Genomic DNA, 18,495 nt, shown 5'->3' on the forward strand with positions numbered 1-18,495 from the left:
CGCTCCGCTCTGCTGCACAGGCCATGTCTCGGGCGTGGCCCGGAGCCTCAACGCAGGCCTACGCGGGTGTCCCAGCTAACGCCCTCTCAGTGCGCACACGGAGGGGACTTACATAACCTTTCCTCTCCACACGTGGGCAGCCACACTCCTGGAGACTGAGGCTTGGTGCTATTTTTAACTGCCTTCCCCCTCTGCATTCGGCGACTCCATCCCCAGTCTGTCGCCCCCCGGCTTGCAGGATCTCAGTCTCCCTGCGGTCGCCGGAGGAGCAAAGGGACCGGCGCGGGCTGACGGGAGCCGGACCTACCCGCCGCGCCCGCCGAAGACCACGCCAGCCAGCCCAGGCTCCCCGGGGCGGACAAATGTCACCCTCACGGCCCCTAGCAATCACCGGCCAGTCCCCGCCGCCCGGCCTTTTTGCGACAGCAGCCCCGCGGCGCGCGCCACCCCGAGGGCAGGCAGGAGGTGTGTTGCCCACTCTAGCCAATCGCGGCCGCGCGCTTCAGCCCAGCGCGTTCTCATTGGCGGGGCGCTGGGCGGCCGTAAGGCGAATCCGGGTGTCGTGAGGCGGGCGCCCCGGGAGAGCGCCGAGGGCCGGGTGGACGCTGGTGTCATCTGTCTGAATAGCGGCTTCACTGCGAACGGCGCGGCCATGGCTGGAACGCTGATGCGCAAAGCGGTGGACTATGTCCGGAGCAAGGACTTCCGGGACTATCTCATGAGGTGAGCGTCCGCGTAGGCCGAGAGGGAGCTGCCTGCCACGGGGCAGCCCTGCGGCTCGGTGCCAGGCAGGGAGAGCGGCGAGCGGGCAGGGGGCGTTTTCGCCCGAGAGCGGGGTGGGGGGGGGAACGCTGCTCCCACCCGTGACCGAGGGGACGGCGGGAGACAGAGGACAGCGGCCCCGTCCCGCGACTGGGGGACTGTAGGGATGCCGCTCCCATCCGTGACTGCAGGGACGGCAGGTGAACGCCGGGACACCGCTCCCGGGCGGGGCGACCCAGGGAATGGCAGGTGACAGGGACCAGAGCGCTGACCGTTGACTGAAGGACAGACGGTGACTCTGGGGATGCCGCTCCAGGTCGTGACCGGGAACGCCTGTCCCGGGCAGGCAGTCGGGGTGCCCTGGCGTGGGTTGACGTGGGGACACTGGGTGCCAACGCCCCTTCCTTGTGTCCCCTTCGTCACGGGTCTGGCACTTGGCCGGAGCGGTGCTGGAATGTTCCCACACGCGCTACTGCCTGGAGCTGGGTAGTGGGAGCTAGAATTCGAAGCACGGAGATGGTTCCCCCACCCCCTCCTTTGCTCACTCTAAGGTGCAGGACTTGCGTCTGGGAGGGAGGAGGGGACTGACCAGTGTTTGTCAACCACAACCAAGCAGTGCCTCTGAGAGCAGGTTTTTACTTGGAGTCCTGTGTCCGGTGGGCTCGACATTGAGAGACCGAAGAGGCACTCTTTAAAATTAATTTTTCAGTTGTAAAATCTTCCGGCGCCTGGATTCCGTTTATAAGTATTTCACAAAGCTTGGAAACAGTTTGAAGTATTTCCAAGCAAAACTTTATTTTCTTGTGATTTTTAACGTTATGTAAGTGGAAGGCTGCTTTTAATTTTCTTTTCAATTGTTAATTCTGAGTTGGGCAGTGGTGGTGCAGGCCTTTAATCCTGGCATGAGGGAGGCAGAAGCAGGAGGATCTCTTAGTTCAAGGCCAGCCTGGTCTACAGAACCAAGTTCTGCAAAGGACTACACAGAGGTCCTGTCTCAGGAAAGAAAAAAAAAAGGAAAAGAAAAAAGAGGTGAAGTGTTGAAAGACAAACTTTTAAATTTAGTTTTTTTTTTTCTCCCCTAGGAGGGAAAAAGACCTTTTCTTTCTAGAACTTACCATGGTGATATATAGTCCCAGGTATTTCTTCTAGACACCCCTTCCTCCAACAGTCCTGCTTTACTTTAGGGATGGAGAATAAATCATAAAGAGAAAAATCTAATTGCTTCTCTACTGTTTGGAAGTGAAGTTCTGGTCCTTTGTATTTATCAATTACTTATTTGTACATGCTTTATTTATATCCATTGCTAACTAAAGAACTCTGAGTTGACAGCCTGCTGACTATTCAAGCCGTTTCTGAACTGAAGGGCTTCTAGAATTAGAAAATCTTTTTTTTTTTTCCTTTTTTGAGACAAGGCCTCGTTTTATGCAGGCTCGCCTCTCAGTTCATAATCTTGATCATTTGTGATCCTTTTGCCTCCACCTTCTGAGTACTGGGATGACAGGCACATGCCACCACACCTGGTACTCCTGAAACTCAGGCCTTCGTGCATTCCTGCTGTGCAAGCTGTGAGGCTCCAGATGAGTGCTGCAATGGAACCCAGGTCTTTTGTAAGAGCAGTTGTGATCTTAACTGCTGAACTAGCTCTCCAACCCTTTTTATTTTTATTTTTAGCTGTTTTGTTTTGTTTTTGAGACTGGATGTCTATATATCTCTGGCTGTCCTAGAACTCAATATGTAGACCAGGCTGGGCTCTGAATCTACAGAGATCTGTCTGCTTTTGCCTCCTGAGTGCCAGGATTAAAGGTGTCTGTTACCACACCTGCCTTTTCAAAGGATTTTCTTATGTACCTAAAATAGTCCTTTTTTTCTTCCTAGTTCTTTCATTTTTGGTTAAATTAAAATGAGCAATGAGATAAGATTTGTATTTTAAGAACTATTTTGTACAGATTTATTTTAAATATTTATTTTTAAGTTTATAATTAAAGCAGAGGTGACTGCATGTACATACACACACACACACACACAAGCACACACATCACAGGTTCCTTAAGTAGAACCTAGGTGTAAAAAAAAAAAAAAAGTAAAAAAATAAAAAAAAAAAAGAACCTAGGTTGTACAGTGCTTTAAAAAATCATTCACTCTGCATGCAACTCTGAGGTTAGTGAGATGTTGGCAATGGACATTCTCAAATTAATAAGGTGTTCTACTATTAGTTGACTTTAACGTCTGAGTTCCCAGGAAAGCTTTATGAGTTTATATTATTTACCCAAATGAAAAGTTGTGGTACATAAAAGGAATGCTTCCTAAACATGGACTGTTAGAGTCGGGAATAACCCAGCCCTTTGCCTGCCACATGAGAAAACTAATACTGAGACCAGTCAGAGAACTTGAGTTCCTTTCAACACTCACCTGTGGAGCCAAAACATTGTCAGCTTAGGACTGACAAAACAATGTTGCACAGAAATGGGTTTGGAAGGAAGCAGGGTTTGGAGTACTTTGGAGTACCTTTTTGGGAAGGTGGAGCCTGGGGGTTAAGTAAAGTTCTCATTGTGTGGCCATAGCTGGCCTGGAACTTGTTTTGTAGACCAGGATGACCTTGAAGTCTTAGGGACCTGCATGCCTCCACCTCCCAAGTGCTGGAAGTAAAGGTATGTGCCACCATGCCCAGCCTGGTACTTCCTTTTTGTGTACCTCCTGCCCATGCTTCCCTTTTCTCAACAACAGTATTTCTCATGTGCTGCATTTGGACTCTCTCAGCACGTTCCTGTTCTATTATTGACCTTCAGAATTGATGAAAATATTAGATGCTTAACCATGAGCCTCTTGATAGCTGGAAAGTCCAATTTACAGAGGCCTTTACTATCATTTAACAAATGTTCTAAGTGTTAGAATACAACTAAACTGTTAGATAAAATTTTGTGAAAATAACCAAAATAGAAGTGAGCATTCCTAACAAAATACAGAATTATAATCCAGACAACCTTGAAATGTCATCCCACTTAAATAGTGTTATAAATAAGACTTTTAGGCTTCCCATTGTATCCTTTCAGTATGATAAAAGTAAGTTATACTTGAGTTTACAGTAAACTATGTTCCCTAAGTTTCTCTTGGTGTTTTCAAAGAAATGTAGTAAATTCTATCAGCCCTTAAGTAAAATAAGAGACTGCAGTCAGCAGTGCTCATCATAATTAGGAAATAAAATAAGCTTAGGAAAAAAAAAAAAAACAAACCCAAAAACCTTTGAACTGCCAATCGCTACTCTAAATTAAGGAAAAGAAAAATACAAGTTTATTTTATGATAGTTGTTCTTTATCATTCTGCTTCATCATACTTGTAATTGAATAAATTGATAGTGCTTACTGTGTTTCTCAGTGTATAATGACCAGTAACATGCAATTGTTGGGACCCAGGCAAAGTACTACTTTTTAAAAAATTTTTACACCATGTAAGAAGTTCTGACTAATGCAGTTAAGAAAAAAAGATAGCCATACATACTGGAAAGAAAACAACAAAACTTAAGGATGATATAATTGTTTATGTAGATAAAGAAAAGGACCAAAATGTTTATGCAGTTAACAAGTGAGAAAGCCAGGCATGGTGTCGCACACCTATAATCCCAGAAGCAGGAGGATTTACAAAGTGAGCTCAGGACAGCTAAGGCTACACAGAGAAACCCTGTCTCAAAACAAACAAACAAACAAACAAACAAAACAAGTGAGACTAGCAAGGGTTGGGGTACAATTTTAATATAAAAGGTAGTTGCTTTCCTGTGTACTTACAACTAGTAAATGTGGTTTGAAATTAAAATACAGTGTCATTTACATTATCACATTCAAAGGCTGGAGTCTTGTTTGGTTTGGGGGGCTGGAGATTAGTGAATCCAGGGCCTTGTGCATGTTAAACACACATTTTACCACTAAGCTACATCTCTATCCTTAAGTGAAATAGATATAGATAAAAATTATAGCAAAATGATATGTAAGAGCTATCTAAAAAAGCAACTGTGAAAGAAATCAAAGAACTGAGTAATGGGAAGTAGCTACTCCATGTCTATTCTTCCCAGCTTAACTTATAGAATCAGTGCAGTACCAGTCAAAATACCTGCAAAATTATTTTGTAGGTATCAGTAAATGGATTCTGGACTTCATATACAGTTTGATGCCCAGCAACACCAAAAATTAACAATAACTTAGTAGGAAGTACATAGCGAGCAGAAGACCCTGTGTGACCCATGCAATACTGAGGAAAAACAAAGATGGAATGCTGGTAGTACCCAGTTTTACAGTTTACTCTAAAGCTATAGTAATTGAGCCTGTGCTGCTAAGGCGGGGATAGACAAATAGAACAATAGCACAGAATAGGCAGGTCATAAATAAACACATATAAGTACAGTCAGCTGAACTTTGGCCAAGGAACAAAGACAAAATAATGTAGCAAAGATAGTCTTTTAACACATGGTGCTGAGCAACTGGCCGTCCATATCAAACAAAACAAAACACTTAGACACATCCTATGTCTTTAACAAAAAAATTACTCAATTTACATTTATAGATCAAAACATAAAGTGCAAAGTACAAAATGTGGGAGAAAATCTAAGTTACCCTGGGTTGGCAATGACTTTTTAGGTACAATACCAAAGGCATGATGCATGAAAGAAAGAATGGATGAACCAGCCTTTATTAAGACTATTATTTTCAGCTTGACATGGTGATTCCTGCCTATAAATGCCAAACTTAGAATGTGGAAGCAAGAGGGTTGAGAATTCTAAACCAGCCTGGGATACACAAGGAGACCCTGTCTCAGAAAACAATTTTTAAAAGTCTGCTATGTGAAATAGAAAACAAAAGTCATAGACTTAAAAGTATTTGAAAAAGATAACTGATAAAGGATTGTTAAACTAAGTATTCAGAGTTCCTGAGACAACTGAATTGAAACAGGCTAAACGTTTTAACAGACACCTCATAAAGGCACATAGATAAAAAAGAAGTATAAGAAAAGTTGTCCCTCAGCATATGTTATCACAAAAATGCAAATTAAATCGACGAAATGTAACAAAGCATCTATTGTAATAGCCCAAACTTCCAACATTGACAGTGCAAGTACTGGAGGTGCTTTGGAGCCACAAGAGCTCTTCATTGCTGGTGGTTATACAGATGGTACAGCGCTCTGGAGGACAGGTCATCCTTTCCTGCAAAACTTGACCTGCTCCAACTATACATCAGAAATCAGACTCCCTGATATAAACAAAGAACTTGAGATTTATTTTAACACAGGGACCTACATATGGCTATTTATAGCAGCTCTAAGCATAATTGTCCAAACTGGGTATAAAACAAGTTGTCTTTCAGTGGGAGTGGGTAAGTGGTTAATGGTACATCCAGACAGTACAATATTGTAAAATATGAGCTACAAAATCATAAAAGGCATATAGATTATTAAATGAAATAAGTCAATTGGAAATAGCATATAGTACGTGATTCTATAGTAAGGATTCAGGCTTCTTTTGCTAAAAGCTTTGACTCTAAAAGCTTTGACTCTGCAAATGGATCTCTGGTGGGCAATTAAAAGCAGGATAAAAGCTTAGCTTTTGCCTGGGTTTGTTGAGTTTAGTGCCGGCTAGTTTTTATGTTAACTTGATAGAAGCTGGAGTCATGTGAGAGGAGGGAACCTGGACTGAGAAAATGTTTCCATAAGACTGTACTGAAGGCAAGCCTGTACAGCATTTTTTAAATTGGTGATTGATGTGGGAGAGCCAAGTCCATTGTGGCTGGTGCCATCCATGGGCTGATAGTCCAGGGTTCTAAGAGAAAGCTGGTTGATCAAGCAGGAGGGAACAAGCTAAAGAGCAGCACCCCTCCATGGCTTCTGCATCAGCTCTTCCCTTCACTCCCTTACTCAAGGTTCTCTTAAGCACAGTCCTAGAGATGCCAAGATAAAGTTGATCTCTAGCCCGGAAGCGGAGTGTGGCTGCATATGCTCCTAAACCCAGTCCTCAGGAGGCAGAGCTGGGTGGTCTCTTCAGGGTTAGAGCTAGTCTGCTCTACGTAGCCACTGTGAATTCCAGTCCATGCAAGTGTACACAATAATGAGACCTTGATGTGGCACACCTGTAATCTAGTGCTGGGGCAGTGGGGACAGGCAGACTCCTGGGGTTTGCTGGCTAGTATGCATAGTCTACTTTGCAAGCTCCACACCAGTGTAAACAAGCAAACAACAAAAACCTAAGGTGGGAAGCACCTGAGGAACTATGTTGAGGTTGTCTTTTGGCTTATGTATATGTGCACATAAATATGCACACACAGAAAACCATCTTTGCCCTCATTTTGAATACATGTTCTTTGCTACCTTAAACTTGAGGTCAGATCCCTGCCCGGCTTTGCAAGTAAACATGTTAATTATTTAAGGAGTGTTAGTCTAAAACAGAGTAATACAAAGCTGATTCATCCTAAAGTGACCTAATCTTCCTTCTTCCCCTCTGAAGTTTGAAGATAACTAAAATATTTTCAAAATTCCAGGAACAATGTGACTTGCAGACCACCCAATGATGGGTGCCCCTCAAGTGAGAGAGATTATTTGATGGCAAGAGCTGAACACCCCCCCAAACACACACACACACACACACACACACACACACACACACACACACACAGTAATTTTCCACAGCCAAGATCACACAGACCCAGAAAATGATCAACCAGAACACAGCTGACCACCACTGCTTGCTATGCATACATCTTGTCCCACGTTTATTTCTTCCCGATATAACCTTCCAGCTATTACCAGCTTTTAGAATGCTAGTCCCCTGTTCCTCCTTTTTGGCAATATTGGATGTCTTTTATTTAATTGGACTCTTGGAGCTGTGAGTAGCTAAGCCTGGTCTGTTGAGACCCTAACTCAGGCCTAATGAACAACATAAACTAGGGCCATCTGGGAAGAGGGAACATCATTTGAAGAATCCCTCCATCAGACTGACCTGGGCCATTTTCTTGATTACTGCTTGGTATGGGAGAGCTCAGACCACTATGGGCAGTGCACATAGTCTTAGGTTGTGTAAGAAATGAGCAAGCCATGGAGGGCCAGCCAGTAACCACTGTTCAAGTGGTTCTGCTTCAGTTCCTGCCCTGAGATTTTGTTCTGACCTCCCTTCATAATGGATTGTAGACCATATGAAATAATCCCTTCAGATTTTGTTCTTTAAAAGATTTTTTAAAATTTATATGTTTGTGCACCTGCATAAGTATATCTGTGCACCACCTGCATGCAGGTGTCCACATGAGATCAAAGGAAGGCATAGGGTTCTCTGGAACTGGAGTTATAGTTAGTTGTAAGCCACCATGTGGATAATGCGAATTGAACCTAGGTCCTCTGTAAGAGCAGGAGATGCTCTTAACTGAGTGATCTCTCCTTCAGCCTTACAAAACTTTTATTTTAAAAATCCTTTTTTAGCCAGGTGGTGGTGGTGCATGCCTTTGATCCCAGCACTCAGGAGGCGGAGTTCGAAGCCAGCCTGGGCTTTAGAGCTAGTTCCAGAACAGCCAAGGCTACACACAGAAAGCAGTCTCTCAAAGAACCAAAAAAAAACAAAACAAAAAAAAAAAAACAAAAAACCCAACCCTTTTTTTTTTTATTGTTTGTTTTGTGTTAAATAAAAAATTTAACATTCAAAAAGGTAACACCATTCATGCATTTATTAATTTATTCAGCAACTAGGCCTACTTTCAGTACTTCAGTTGTAGGAGAATACAGACCTTTCATGAGACTAGGTTTATGTGATAATGAAAGTTCATTATTAATAAAATTCAACAGTGTTTGCAAAGCTGTACTTCCCACACTGGCTTGTACTTGAACTGTGGCTAGTCCAAACTGAGATGTTCATTAAGTGTAGAATCACACTAGACTTCAAATAATGAGTACAAAAATATGTAAAATAAGTAATTTTCTAATATGACCTGTTCATATTAATTTTTTTACATATGGGGATAACTTAAAGAATTTGAATCACTGTCTCACACTTTCTCACCAGGTCTCATTACATAGTTCAGTCCTCAAACTTGCTTTGTAACCTTAAATAATCTCCAACTTACAATCCTCCTGTCCTAACTTACAATCCTCCTGAGTGCTAGCATTAGAGATGGGCACCCTGTACTCTGCTCTTTTTAGGTAACTTTAAATTGTACATACAGCCCGAGCTTTTATTTGTATTGTATACATATTAGGCAGCTCAGTCTAAAGATGGAGCTTATTTTCATAGAGTGAAGATTTAATCCTCCCCCCCCCTTTTTTTTTTTTTTTTTTTTTTTGCTAGACAGGGTTTCTCTGTGTAATCTTGGCCATCCTAGACTCACTTGGTAGACCAGACTGGCCTCAAACTCAAGGAGATCTGCCTGCCTCTGCCTCCCCAGTTCTGGGATTGCAGGAATACACCATCGCACCTGGCTTTAATTTACTTTATTACATATTACTCTTTTTTTTTAAATTGTTTTACATTTACTTTGTATGAGGAGGTTTGTGTATCATAGCACACTTGTGAAGATCAGAGAACAACTGGGAATTCTGTTCTCTACAGCATGGAGTCTCAGGAGTCACACTCGGCTTGTAAGGCTTGGTGGCAGACACCTCTACCCACTGGGCCATCTGGCCAGCCCTTGATATGGTTCTTGATATTCTTAGACCAAAACTTAAACCGTGTCACTAGCATGCGATTAAAACTTAATTGCATGTGAGTTTGAAGGGGACTAGAACTGTTTGGAAGAATCTGATTTTTTGTCTTGTTTTGTTCCCTCCATGTCTCTTCTGTCTGAACCCTGGTGACTGGCTCCACAAAATAGTACGGTAAGAAAATTGTGGGCACTTGTGGGCTTTCTGCCTTAATAGGGTTAGAGACAACAGACATGTTGGGTGGCTGTCTGACCCCCTCTCCTACATGGCAAGCTGTAGGTGAAACACATTTCTGGGCCTGCCTCTGTGGACCACACTCCGCTGTGTGTAGAAATGAGCCTGCAGTACTTCGTTAACAATAGTCAGCTCAGAACTTGGCAGCGATGAAAAGGAAAGAGGCAGAGAGAGAAGGAACAGACTGAGGTGGTCTTCCTGCAGCAGGGAGCTTGTTCCCATGGCTTGCTTTCCAGACACAGATTCTACACTTTGCTCCTTGGTTCTGTTTCACCTTTTCATAGCTTCAATAAAAACAGCAAAGTAAAAGCATTTTTCCCAAGTAACTGATAAGTACTAATCACAAAATTTCTTATTTTTTCTATAAATTGATAACAATTTCTGGCAGCTGAAACAAGACACATATTTCAGAACAGGGAAGAAATAATTAAAATTTTGTCCCAGATAGAAAATATGCATTACAAGCTTTCTGTATTAAAATAATTTTTGCCTTATATGTATAGACCAGGTTGACTTATTATCTTCTATCAGTTCCTTTCTTCCTTCCTTCTCTCCCTCATCTAAGACAGGGTCTCACTAAGCAGCCTCAGCTGGTCCGCGGCTTGATATCCAGGCTAGCCTCAAACTAATAGAGATCCCCTTGCCTCTGCCTCCCAAAGCTGGGACTAATGGTATGCACTGCCATACCTGACTATGTTGACCTGAATTCACCATCTTCCTCCTGTAGATGTCAGAGTGCTGGGATTTAGAGGCATGTACCATCACACCCAGCACCCTTTGTGGTTTTAGGGAATATGTTTAAATGTACGCTCAGTGCTATGGTTCTGTATGTGTTTCTTAGCTTTCAGAATTCCATGTCATATACCGGAAAACTTACTATTCTTAAATTTGCTATCATTTAACTAGAAATCCTTCAGGCTTCCTTCCAGGTGGCTTCAGATCTATGCTATTGTCTATCCCTACTTTGGCAGTAGGCAGGTTATACCTGGTGGTAGGTAGATAGTCAGGGTTGGTAAGACCCTCTTAGAATAACCCTCCAGGCTTTGTTATAAACTTCGCAGTCTTTGCATGATAAAGTAGAAATCAAGACAATCATACAGTACAGAGCACTGGAAAGAAACTAATGGGAGAGAGATAGACTCAGTGGAGAAAGATGGGGGGAAAATGAAGATTACTATGGAGCAGTAGAATTGAAAATGAAGCAACATCCAATAAAAAAGAAAGATAGGAATAAAAGTCAATAGGTTAAACAGGAAATAAGTATGTATGCTTACAACTTTCTGGGGATATGGGAAAAAAATGAAAGTATAATGACTTGTTGAAATACAAGAATGAAGATGTAAGCAGTGAGCAGTTTACTTAGATAACACAGTTTGATGGCAAGAAGACTAGTCACTCTACACAGAATGTTAAAGATTCCTTGAACTATCAATGCCTAAACTATGAAGATTATAACTCTCGTTAAGTTGTGCAGTTCTTATCATGCTGGCTGAATAACTTTTAGCATAGTTGTTGAAATCATGAGCCCCAGAACTTCTCTTTGAACTTGCTGGGTTAACTTTTCAACGTATTCTCCTATCATACCAAATGCACTCCTAAATTATTTTTCTCCTATTGTGCTTTTTCCCACTTCCTGCAGGAGTTTTTAGATAGTGATGGCTCCAACTCAAAGTAAAGTCTAGAAATGTATTTCACAGTCTGTATTCATCAAAATCACCATGGCAAGCAGAAGTCCAGTGAAGGCCATTTTACTATTTGCTCTTTCAAACTCTCTGCAAACAATTTTAATTCTGTTGACAAAAACCATTGGCTTAATACATTTTGCCTCAGAAATTAAAATAAATTAGACATGGCTGCTATTAAACAGCTTAATTTGGTTCCTTTAAATGTGGATAGTTTTAGAATGGAAAATGGTCTACGTTTTTATATTACTTCAAAAGTATTTTCACACAATCTTAGTTTCTTAGTGTATGTGACTCTGGCTGTAGATTTCCAAGTTCATGCATAGGCTAAAAAGTATTTCTTCACTTGGGCTGAAGAGATTGCTCAGCAGTTAAAAGCAGGTCTTATTCTTGCAGAGGACCTGAGTATGGTTCCCAGCACCCGTGGTGGATGGCCCACAACTACTTGTACCTAGTTTCCAGTGTATTTGATGTCCTCTTCTGAACTCCAACATTTAGACCTACAGATACCTATGCACACATAAACATGCACATAATTTTTTGAAACATCTTTCAAGCCAAGCATGGTTATGTTCACTTTTAATCCCGGCAGAAGCAGAGAGAGTTGGTGCCAGCCTGGTCTGCATAAGTTCCAGGGTAGCCAGCACTACATAGTGAGACCCTATCTCAAAAAAACAAAACAAAACAAAAAACAAAAGTTGTGTGGTGGTACAGCATGCCTTTGATCCCAGCACTTTGGGAGGCACAGCAGGTGGATCTCTGAGTCTGAGTCAAGCCTTGTCTACAGAGTAAGTTCCAGGACAGCCAGCACTACACAGAGAAAAACAAACAAAACAAAACAAAAAATAGCAATCTTTAAAAAAAGTATCATTGCCTTAGAAAAAGTGTCCAATTTAAGCTCTGCATTTTACTAATAGCTAACTTAATGAAATCTTGGGGGCAAACATTTGCATAGATTTAAACATGTAGACAATGGTTCTTAAACGGTTTTGTGTAAGAACAGATGAGGTAAGAAGTCGGTATCATTTTTCAGTCCTCTAACTGGATAATTGGAGATTCCTTGTAATGTGTGGAAATTAGTGAGAAGCAAGAATAAACACCAAATCCTTCTTAGTTCTGGGCTCACCTTGAAAGAACTGACTCATGGGAAAACAATTAACAATCAAACTTCTGTATTAACCATGGAACTGTAACTCAGTTAACTTGAAGACATGAACATGAGGATTCATTTTCACATGTTTGTATTGATTAAAGTGGTGAAGCTGTTTATAGCTTTCACTCTAACTTTCCCTCCTTTCTTTCCATCTCATTTATTGCAGCACTTCTGGGGCCCTGTTGCCAACTGGGGTCTCCCCATTGCTGCTATCAATGACATGAAGAAATCTCCAGAGATTATCAGTGGGCGGATGACTTTCGGTAAGAACACATTGAAGAAAGGGAGGGCATTACACATGCTGTAGCTCCTGCATACATCTCGCCACATGTTATGGCTGCTATTAGGAAGTCACATAGAGAATATAAGGGTGAGCTGGGCATGATGGCGTATGCCTTTAATCTCAGCACTTAGGAAGCAGGGACGGGGGATCTCTGTGAGTTAGAGGCAGCCAAGGCTACACAGAAAAACTGTCTTGAAAAAAAGAATTTAAGGGCATCGAAGAGTGCTACTTTCTCTCTCTGAAATAGGAGCAATTTGAAGATTTTTTGAAATGTGAAGATCATTTGCTTCAGATTTAGAATGCTCAGTTCAAGTATGAGAGGTGGTGGTGTTGTTGTTGTTGTTATTTGAGACTGTTCTAATAGAACTCACTCTGAAGACCAGGAGGTTTAAACTCAGAGATCCACCTGCATCTGCCTCCCAAGTACTGGGACTAAAGTCCTGTGTCGCCACTGCCCAGCTCAAATGTATGTTGTTTTAATTATCCTCATAGCCAACCAATTTTAATATAAACTTGATCTGGCAAGGTGTCATAAGCTTGCTTGAAACCCCAATATTTAAACATATAAATGAAGGAAAAAGTGTAAGTAGCAATTCTTTCAAATGATTGATATAAAAAGTTCTAATATCCAGCAAAAGTGTCAGGAACTAATTTCCAGTTATTCCTGCTGTGATGCATATGTTCCTGGTGTTCAAGTCATGAACAGCCATTTCAAGAGCTTCCCAGCCCTAGAAGCTACCAGCTGTAGCTCTCATCTGCTAAGGTCACAGAGGTGCAAAAGGTTCTTTTTTCACTACTGCATTGGATTTTGTTTCTTCGGCCTGGTATCCAAGATATTCATGTTCTTTGTTTTCTTGTTTTTGCAGCCCTCTGTTGCTATTCTTTGACATTCATGAGATTTGCCTACAAAGTACAGCCTCGAAACTGGCTCCTGTTTGCATGCCATGTAACAAATGAAGTAGCTCAGCTCATTCAGGGAGGACGGCTTATCAACTATGAGTAAGCAAATTTTAATGTTTTGAGGAATTATTGAGAAATATGATTTTAAAAACAGATAAAAATCAACATGAAGTAGGATGTGCCATTGTAGAAATGTGCCTTCTAAAGCCATGCAGAACCTCTGAGGCTGGCAGGGGAATTTGTTTCTCATTAAAATTGTCTCTAATTATTTCCAGGTTGAATAAGCGGGCATAGCAGTGCAAGGACCAGCTCTTGAAAGGGACAGTGCCTCAGCCACTGCTGCCAAGCCACAGATCACATCAGCGTAAATGCTGAGGGGAAAACATGGAATGCTATGTTTAATAACCATGCCAACATTATAGAATAGCCGAGAGTCCCTAAACCAACTCTCTGCTGCCTTATCAAATAAAATTTATTTGTCTTCATCAAGAGTAGTTCAAAATATGCAACTAATTTTGAATGATGGTTTTACGTATAGCAATCTGTAGCAATGTGTATATTATCTATTGGGATTTGTGTAATAAAAATCCAAGGAAACAAATTTTATAATTACAAGCACTTAAGTACTCAAAATTCTTGACTTTTTCTTTAATGACTAAAGTGTATCCCTCAGTTGGTCACATGCCTATACATAAATTTCCAGTGGTAACAAGTACCAGTGTTTTCCATAGTGTGTAATTCAGATCTGTAACTTAATGGCAATAAATGATTTAAATATTTGCTATTTGAGTGTAACTATATCTTGCTGTGTTGGTTAGGAAACTACAGAACTAAACATCTGAAAGAATAGTTTCAGAAGAAAATAGGACTTCCTGAGAACTACTGATGTGACCTGAGGAGCAAAGAGCTGGAAAGGGCGGAGGGGAAGTTCCTTTTGAGAGAACTCCATCCCATTCACAGTGGACATGCTTGAGTCATTGTTTTCTCTCTTAGTTACACAGTCTTCCGAAGCAAGTAGACTTTTTTCTTTTCTTTTCTTTTTTTTTTTTTTGGTGGTGGTGGTGGCAAGGGTAGGTTGGAGTGGATTGATGTTGGTTTAGAAGTAGCGATATGTGTGATAACCTGACAGAGCCAGAGCCCCCACTCTAGGCTTTCTGCTGCCAAGCTGCATCTACAGCCAATGCCCAGACAGCCCCAGTTACAGCTGTCATAAACTCCTAACACAGACACCCAAAGAGGCAGCATTGGGAGCCATGGACTATCTAATAATCTGTTATTTAATGATTTCTTCTGCTTTGTTTATTATATGAAGTGTAGTTACAGAATAACAACCATAGTCTTACTAGTTCTCTCTGACCCTCAGCAGTTCACCACCCACAAATTTTGAATTGATTTGAATCTTGCTCTTTCAACCTTTGGGGAAAGTTGTGATAAAGTCTTGAACACTGAGGAAAGAGCCCAAGATTTTTTACATTTCTATCACGAAGACTGGCCAGCTCCCCAAGGGTAACCATAGAGAGGAGTCCAGCTGAAAACAGCTATAGAGACCCAACAGTAGAACAACAGGTAAGAGCAAATCAATAATTCAATTATGGTTTGTCATGAAACCCAAATGGAAATAAAGATTCCTTTGCCAGTGAGGAGGCTTAGCATATGAAGGTACTTGCTGTCAAGCCTGGAGACCTGAGTTTGGTTCCTGGAACACACATGGTAAAGAGAACTGGTTCCTGCAAATTGTTCATTACTTCCAAACTCAAACCAGATGAGTATGCATACACAAATAGGTAAAATAAGTAGAGGACATAAGAAGAAGAGATTTGTTTGGAAATGGTGACTACCAGCCTTGGGGAGCTCCATTATACTCCTTTATCCTGAGAATTGCCAAGCTTTGTCTTGGAGAGACCTGTGGAGGGTATTACCATGGCATTTTTATTGATTCTGGTCTGTTGATTAGAAAGTATGTAATGTCTAATCTCAAGGTTTGGAACCCAGGTCCAACTTTGTCAGGACAGCTTGTGTATATCAGAGAACAGGTAGGTAAACACTGTCAGAAGAGGGTGGCATGAAAGGACTGGCCACAGAATAAAACTGGATACTGAGCTGGGCTGACTTAAAACCTGACTAAAAGCCCAATGGTATAAACTTTAAAAATCACAAGTTACATTACCCCATGACTCTAAAATTAAGGGCTACAAATATTTGTAATTTCTGATAACAAAATGAGAGTCGTGACTAACTTCTAAGAGGATATTGATTCTAGTTGTCAAACTCCAGTGCCAAGTTGCTCTCACCTCCAGTGGCAATTTTCTTGTTCTGGGGCAGAGGTGACAATTGTGAAACCTTCCTGTACAACCAAGAATCTCCCGCCCATACAGTGGGAGTCCTGCCCTGTGTGTGTGGAGGGGACACAGGAGGAAATTGAAGACATCAATGGCCTTTTGTTTCATAATTCTCTGACCTCAGCTGGTTTTTAGGTCACACTCAGTTGGTTTTTTCTGCCCCTTTTCACAGTATATTCACAGTAGTTATTCAGAAACTTAAGCTAAGTACAGTTACTTTTGTTTTTTGACTCTGTTTCTACCTGAGGCTTCTTAGGTATTGTCTAGATTAGTGTGAGTAGTTTACACACAGTAATAAGTCTATATTAATAATAATTAGTAATAAGTGTGAACACAAGTTGGCATAAGACCTGGGGACACTGGCATTGCATCAGATTACTAAAGACATTGGCTTGCCTCAGAGAGGAGTTTACAGACAGTGATGAGAGCGTGAACACAGGCTGGCATACTTGGGGACACTGACATTGCACTGGATTACTAAAGACATTTCATAGTTTCAGTACAGTCACAACGTGGACCAGACAACTAGATCAAAGCATCACATGTGAAGGCTGAGAAGCTGTGGCCAGCCTAGCAGGCTAGTGTCCTTGGGGACTGAGTGCCACAGACTAGAGGTCTACCAAGACTAGAGGAACCACCAAAGGTAGAAATCACTGACTTGGTTTTACCCTAAGGGCTGCTGAAGGGGAGGACTCACAGGGTGTTGTCATAATGGGTGGCTGTAACAAGACTGGATTGGCTGTTCCCAGACCTTTTCACTGTGAAATCTGGACAGCTCACAGTCACCTCAGCTCAAACAGTTTGGCCAACATTTCATGGCCTACAGGCAGCAAACCTCACTGTTCTTTGGTCTTCTGGTAGGGCGCCCATTCCTCTCCAGTATGAGACGACTACTCATCTGAGGCATAACTTTCTCAGCTACCAGTAACAATTCTTGTCTAAACCACTAGTTTCATTAGTTCCTTTAGGGTAGTGGTTCTCAACTATCCTAAAGTACTGTGTTTGACCCCTTAGGAGTCACAAATCCTGCTTATCAGATATTTACATTACAATTTATAACAGTAACGGTATTACCTGCAGTTTCTGTCTGTCTGAATTTAATAAGAATCTATCCTTCCAGACAATCCTGGGCCACAGAACATCTCTCTAGGCTAGGCACAACACCTGGGACTTTCTGTTCCCTGTTTACGTGGACTCCTGTACATCAGGCCATGAGCAGACCTATAAACAAGGAAAAAAGTAGCAATGGAGAAAGAGGAAGGAAGGAGAGAAAATAGAGATGGAGGAAAGGAGGCAGGAATAGAATAGTTAACTTGTCTGGCTTTGTGTGTGTGTATATATATGTATGTGTGTATGGGTTTTTTTTCTTTACATACTGCTTGAACGTGAGCACACGTCTTCACACATTGGCAGGCACTCTTCCAGCATCCTCATCCAGGACTGAACCCATGTCTTTGCTCATGCTAGTTGGGGCTCTTCCATTGAGCCTGCGATCAATTAAACATTTTGGGTTTGCCATAAAACACTTATTATTAAAGTTTGCTGCCATTGTGGCAAAATTGCGCCATTTTGTGGCATCACAAAATTTGAACTTTGACGTGACCAACAAGAAATCACTGTTTACTCTGATAGTGTGGTAGGGAACATAAAATCTTCAAGAACACAGTCTCCTAGAATGTCCTTCCTGTCCAGACGACAGCCTGGGACAAAACCCTCATCTTTGTAAATCTCAACTCTTAGATTAAAGTAGTTTCAAGTAGATAGGAGAAGAGCAAAGATGAATAAGCAGAGGACTTTTATTTTTGCTTTCCGCCGATTATTCGGCAAGTGATTAACAAGTGGGCTCTGATGTCCTTCATGGTTAAGTGGGGCAGAAGCAGGTGTGCTCCTGGCCCCTTGTCTCCTTCACTATTTGCAGGGAGACCTATGGGGAGTGGGCAGGAGGCTTTGTGTCTTGTCCTCAGCCACCGCCTACCCACATCCTTTAGGAAAAGGCTCTCCTGATAAAGGGCTGGTTAAACTGGGGGTCTTCTGCTAGGCTCTTCGCCAGCTGTGCAACTATGAGAAAGTTGTTAGCAAACTCCTTGGCCCTTTAGCTCGTTCAAAAGAATAATGTGGGAGGTGAGATAATTTCAGTGAACTTGTGGGGTTACAATGATTTGCTTGTTCATTTGCACAAAAAATATTTGTGGGACACCTACATCACATGACTGTGATAGAGTGTAGGAAGATGAAAACACAATGGGAATGATGCCATCTGAAACCCAGGGACTTGTCCTGCAGGAGAGTGCTTCCTTTCTAGGGAAAAGTGCCAGGCAGGGTTCCAGAGCTTTACCTCACTGCCCAAGCAGAAACCATAGTCCAAATTTACTTTCTAGGAAAGAATACAAAAAGGGTGACAGATTATACTGTATCCAGCAGAAATACCAGGCAGGTCTTGGGAAGATGGGTCCTGTATCCACTCTGCAGTAAAGCTAGACACCT

The 18,495-nt window shown here is 41.9% G+C and overlaps 1 protein-coding gene across 1 annotated transcript; it reads left to right on the forward strand.

Moving 5' to 3' along the window:
- Nucleotides 1-547: 547 nt before the first annotated feature.
- Mpc1 (mitochondrial pyruvate carrier 1) lies at nt 548-14,456 on the forward strand. Its single transcript, XM_060373536.1, has 5 exons — nt 548-723; nt 5,150-5,153; nt 12,656-12,752; nt 13,639-13,771; nt 13,948-14,456. Exons 1-5 carry the CDS (start codon nt 653-655, stop codon nt 13,964-13,966), a joined length of 324 nt encoding a protein of 107 aa, XP_060229519.1. The 5' UTR covers nt 548-652; the 3' UTR covers nt 13,967-14,456.
- The last annotated feature ends 4,039 nt before the right edge of the window (nt 14,457-18,495 follow it).

This window comes from Meriones unguiculatus, chromosome 20, assembly GCF_030254825.1.
Source record: "Meriones unguiculatus strain TT.TT164.6M chromosome 20, Bangor_MerUng_6.1, whole genome shotgun sequence".
NCBI lineage: Eukaryota > Metazoa > Chordata > Mammalia > Rodentia > Muridae > Meriones > Meriones unguiculatus.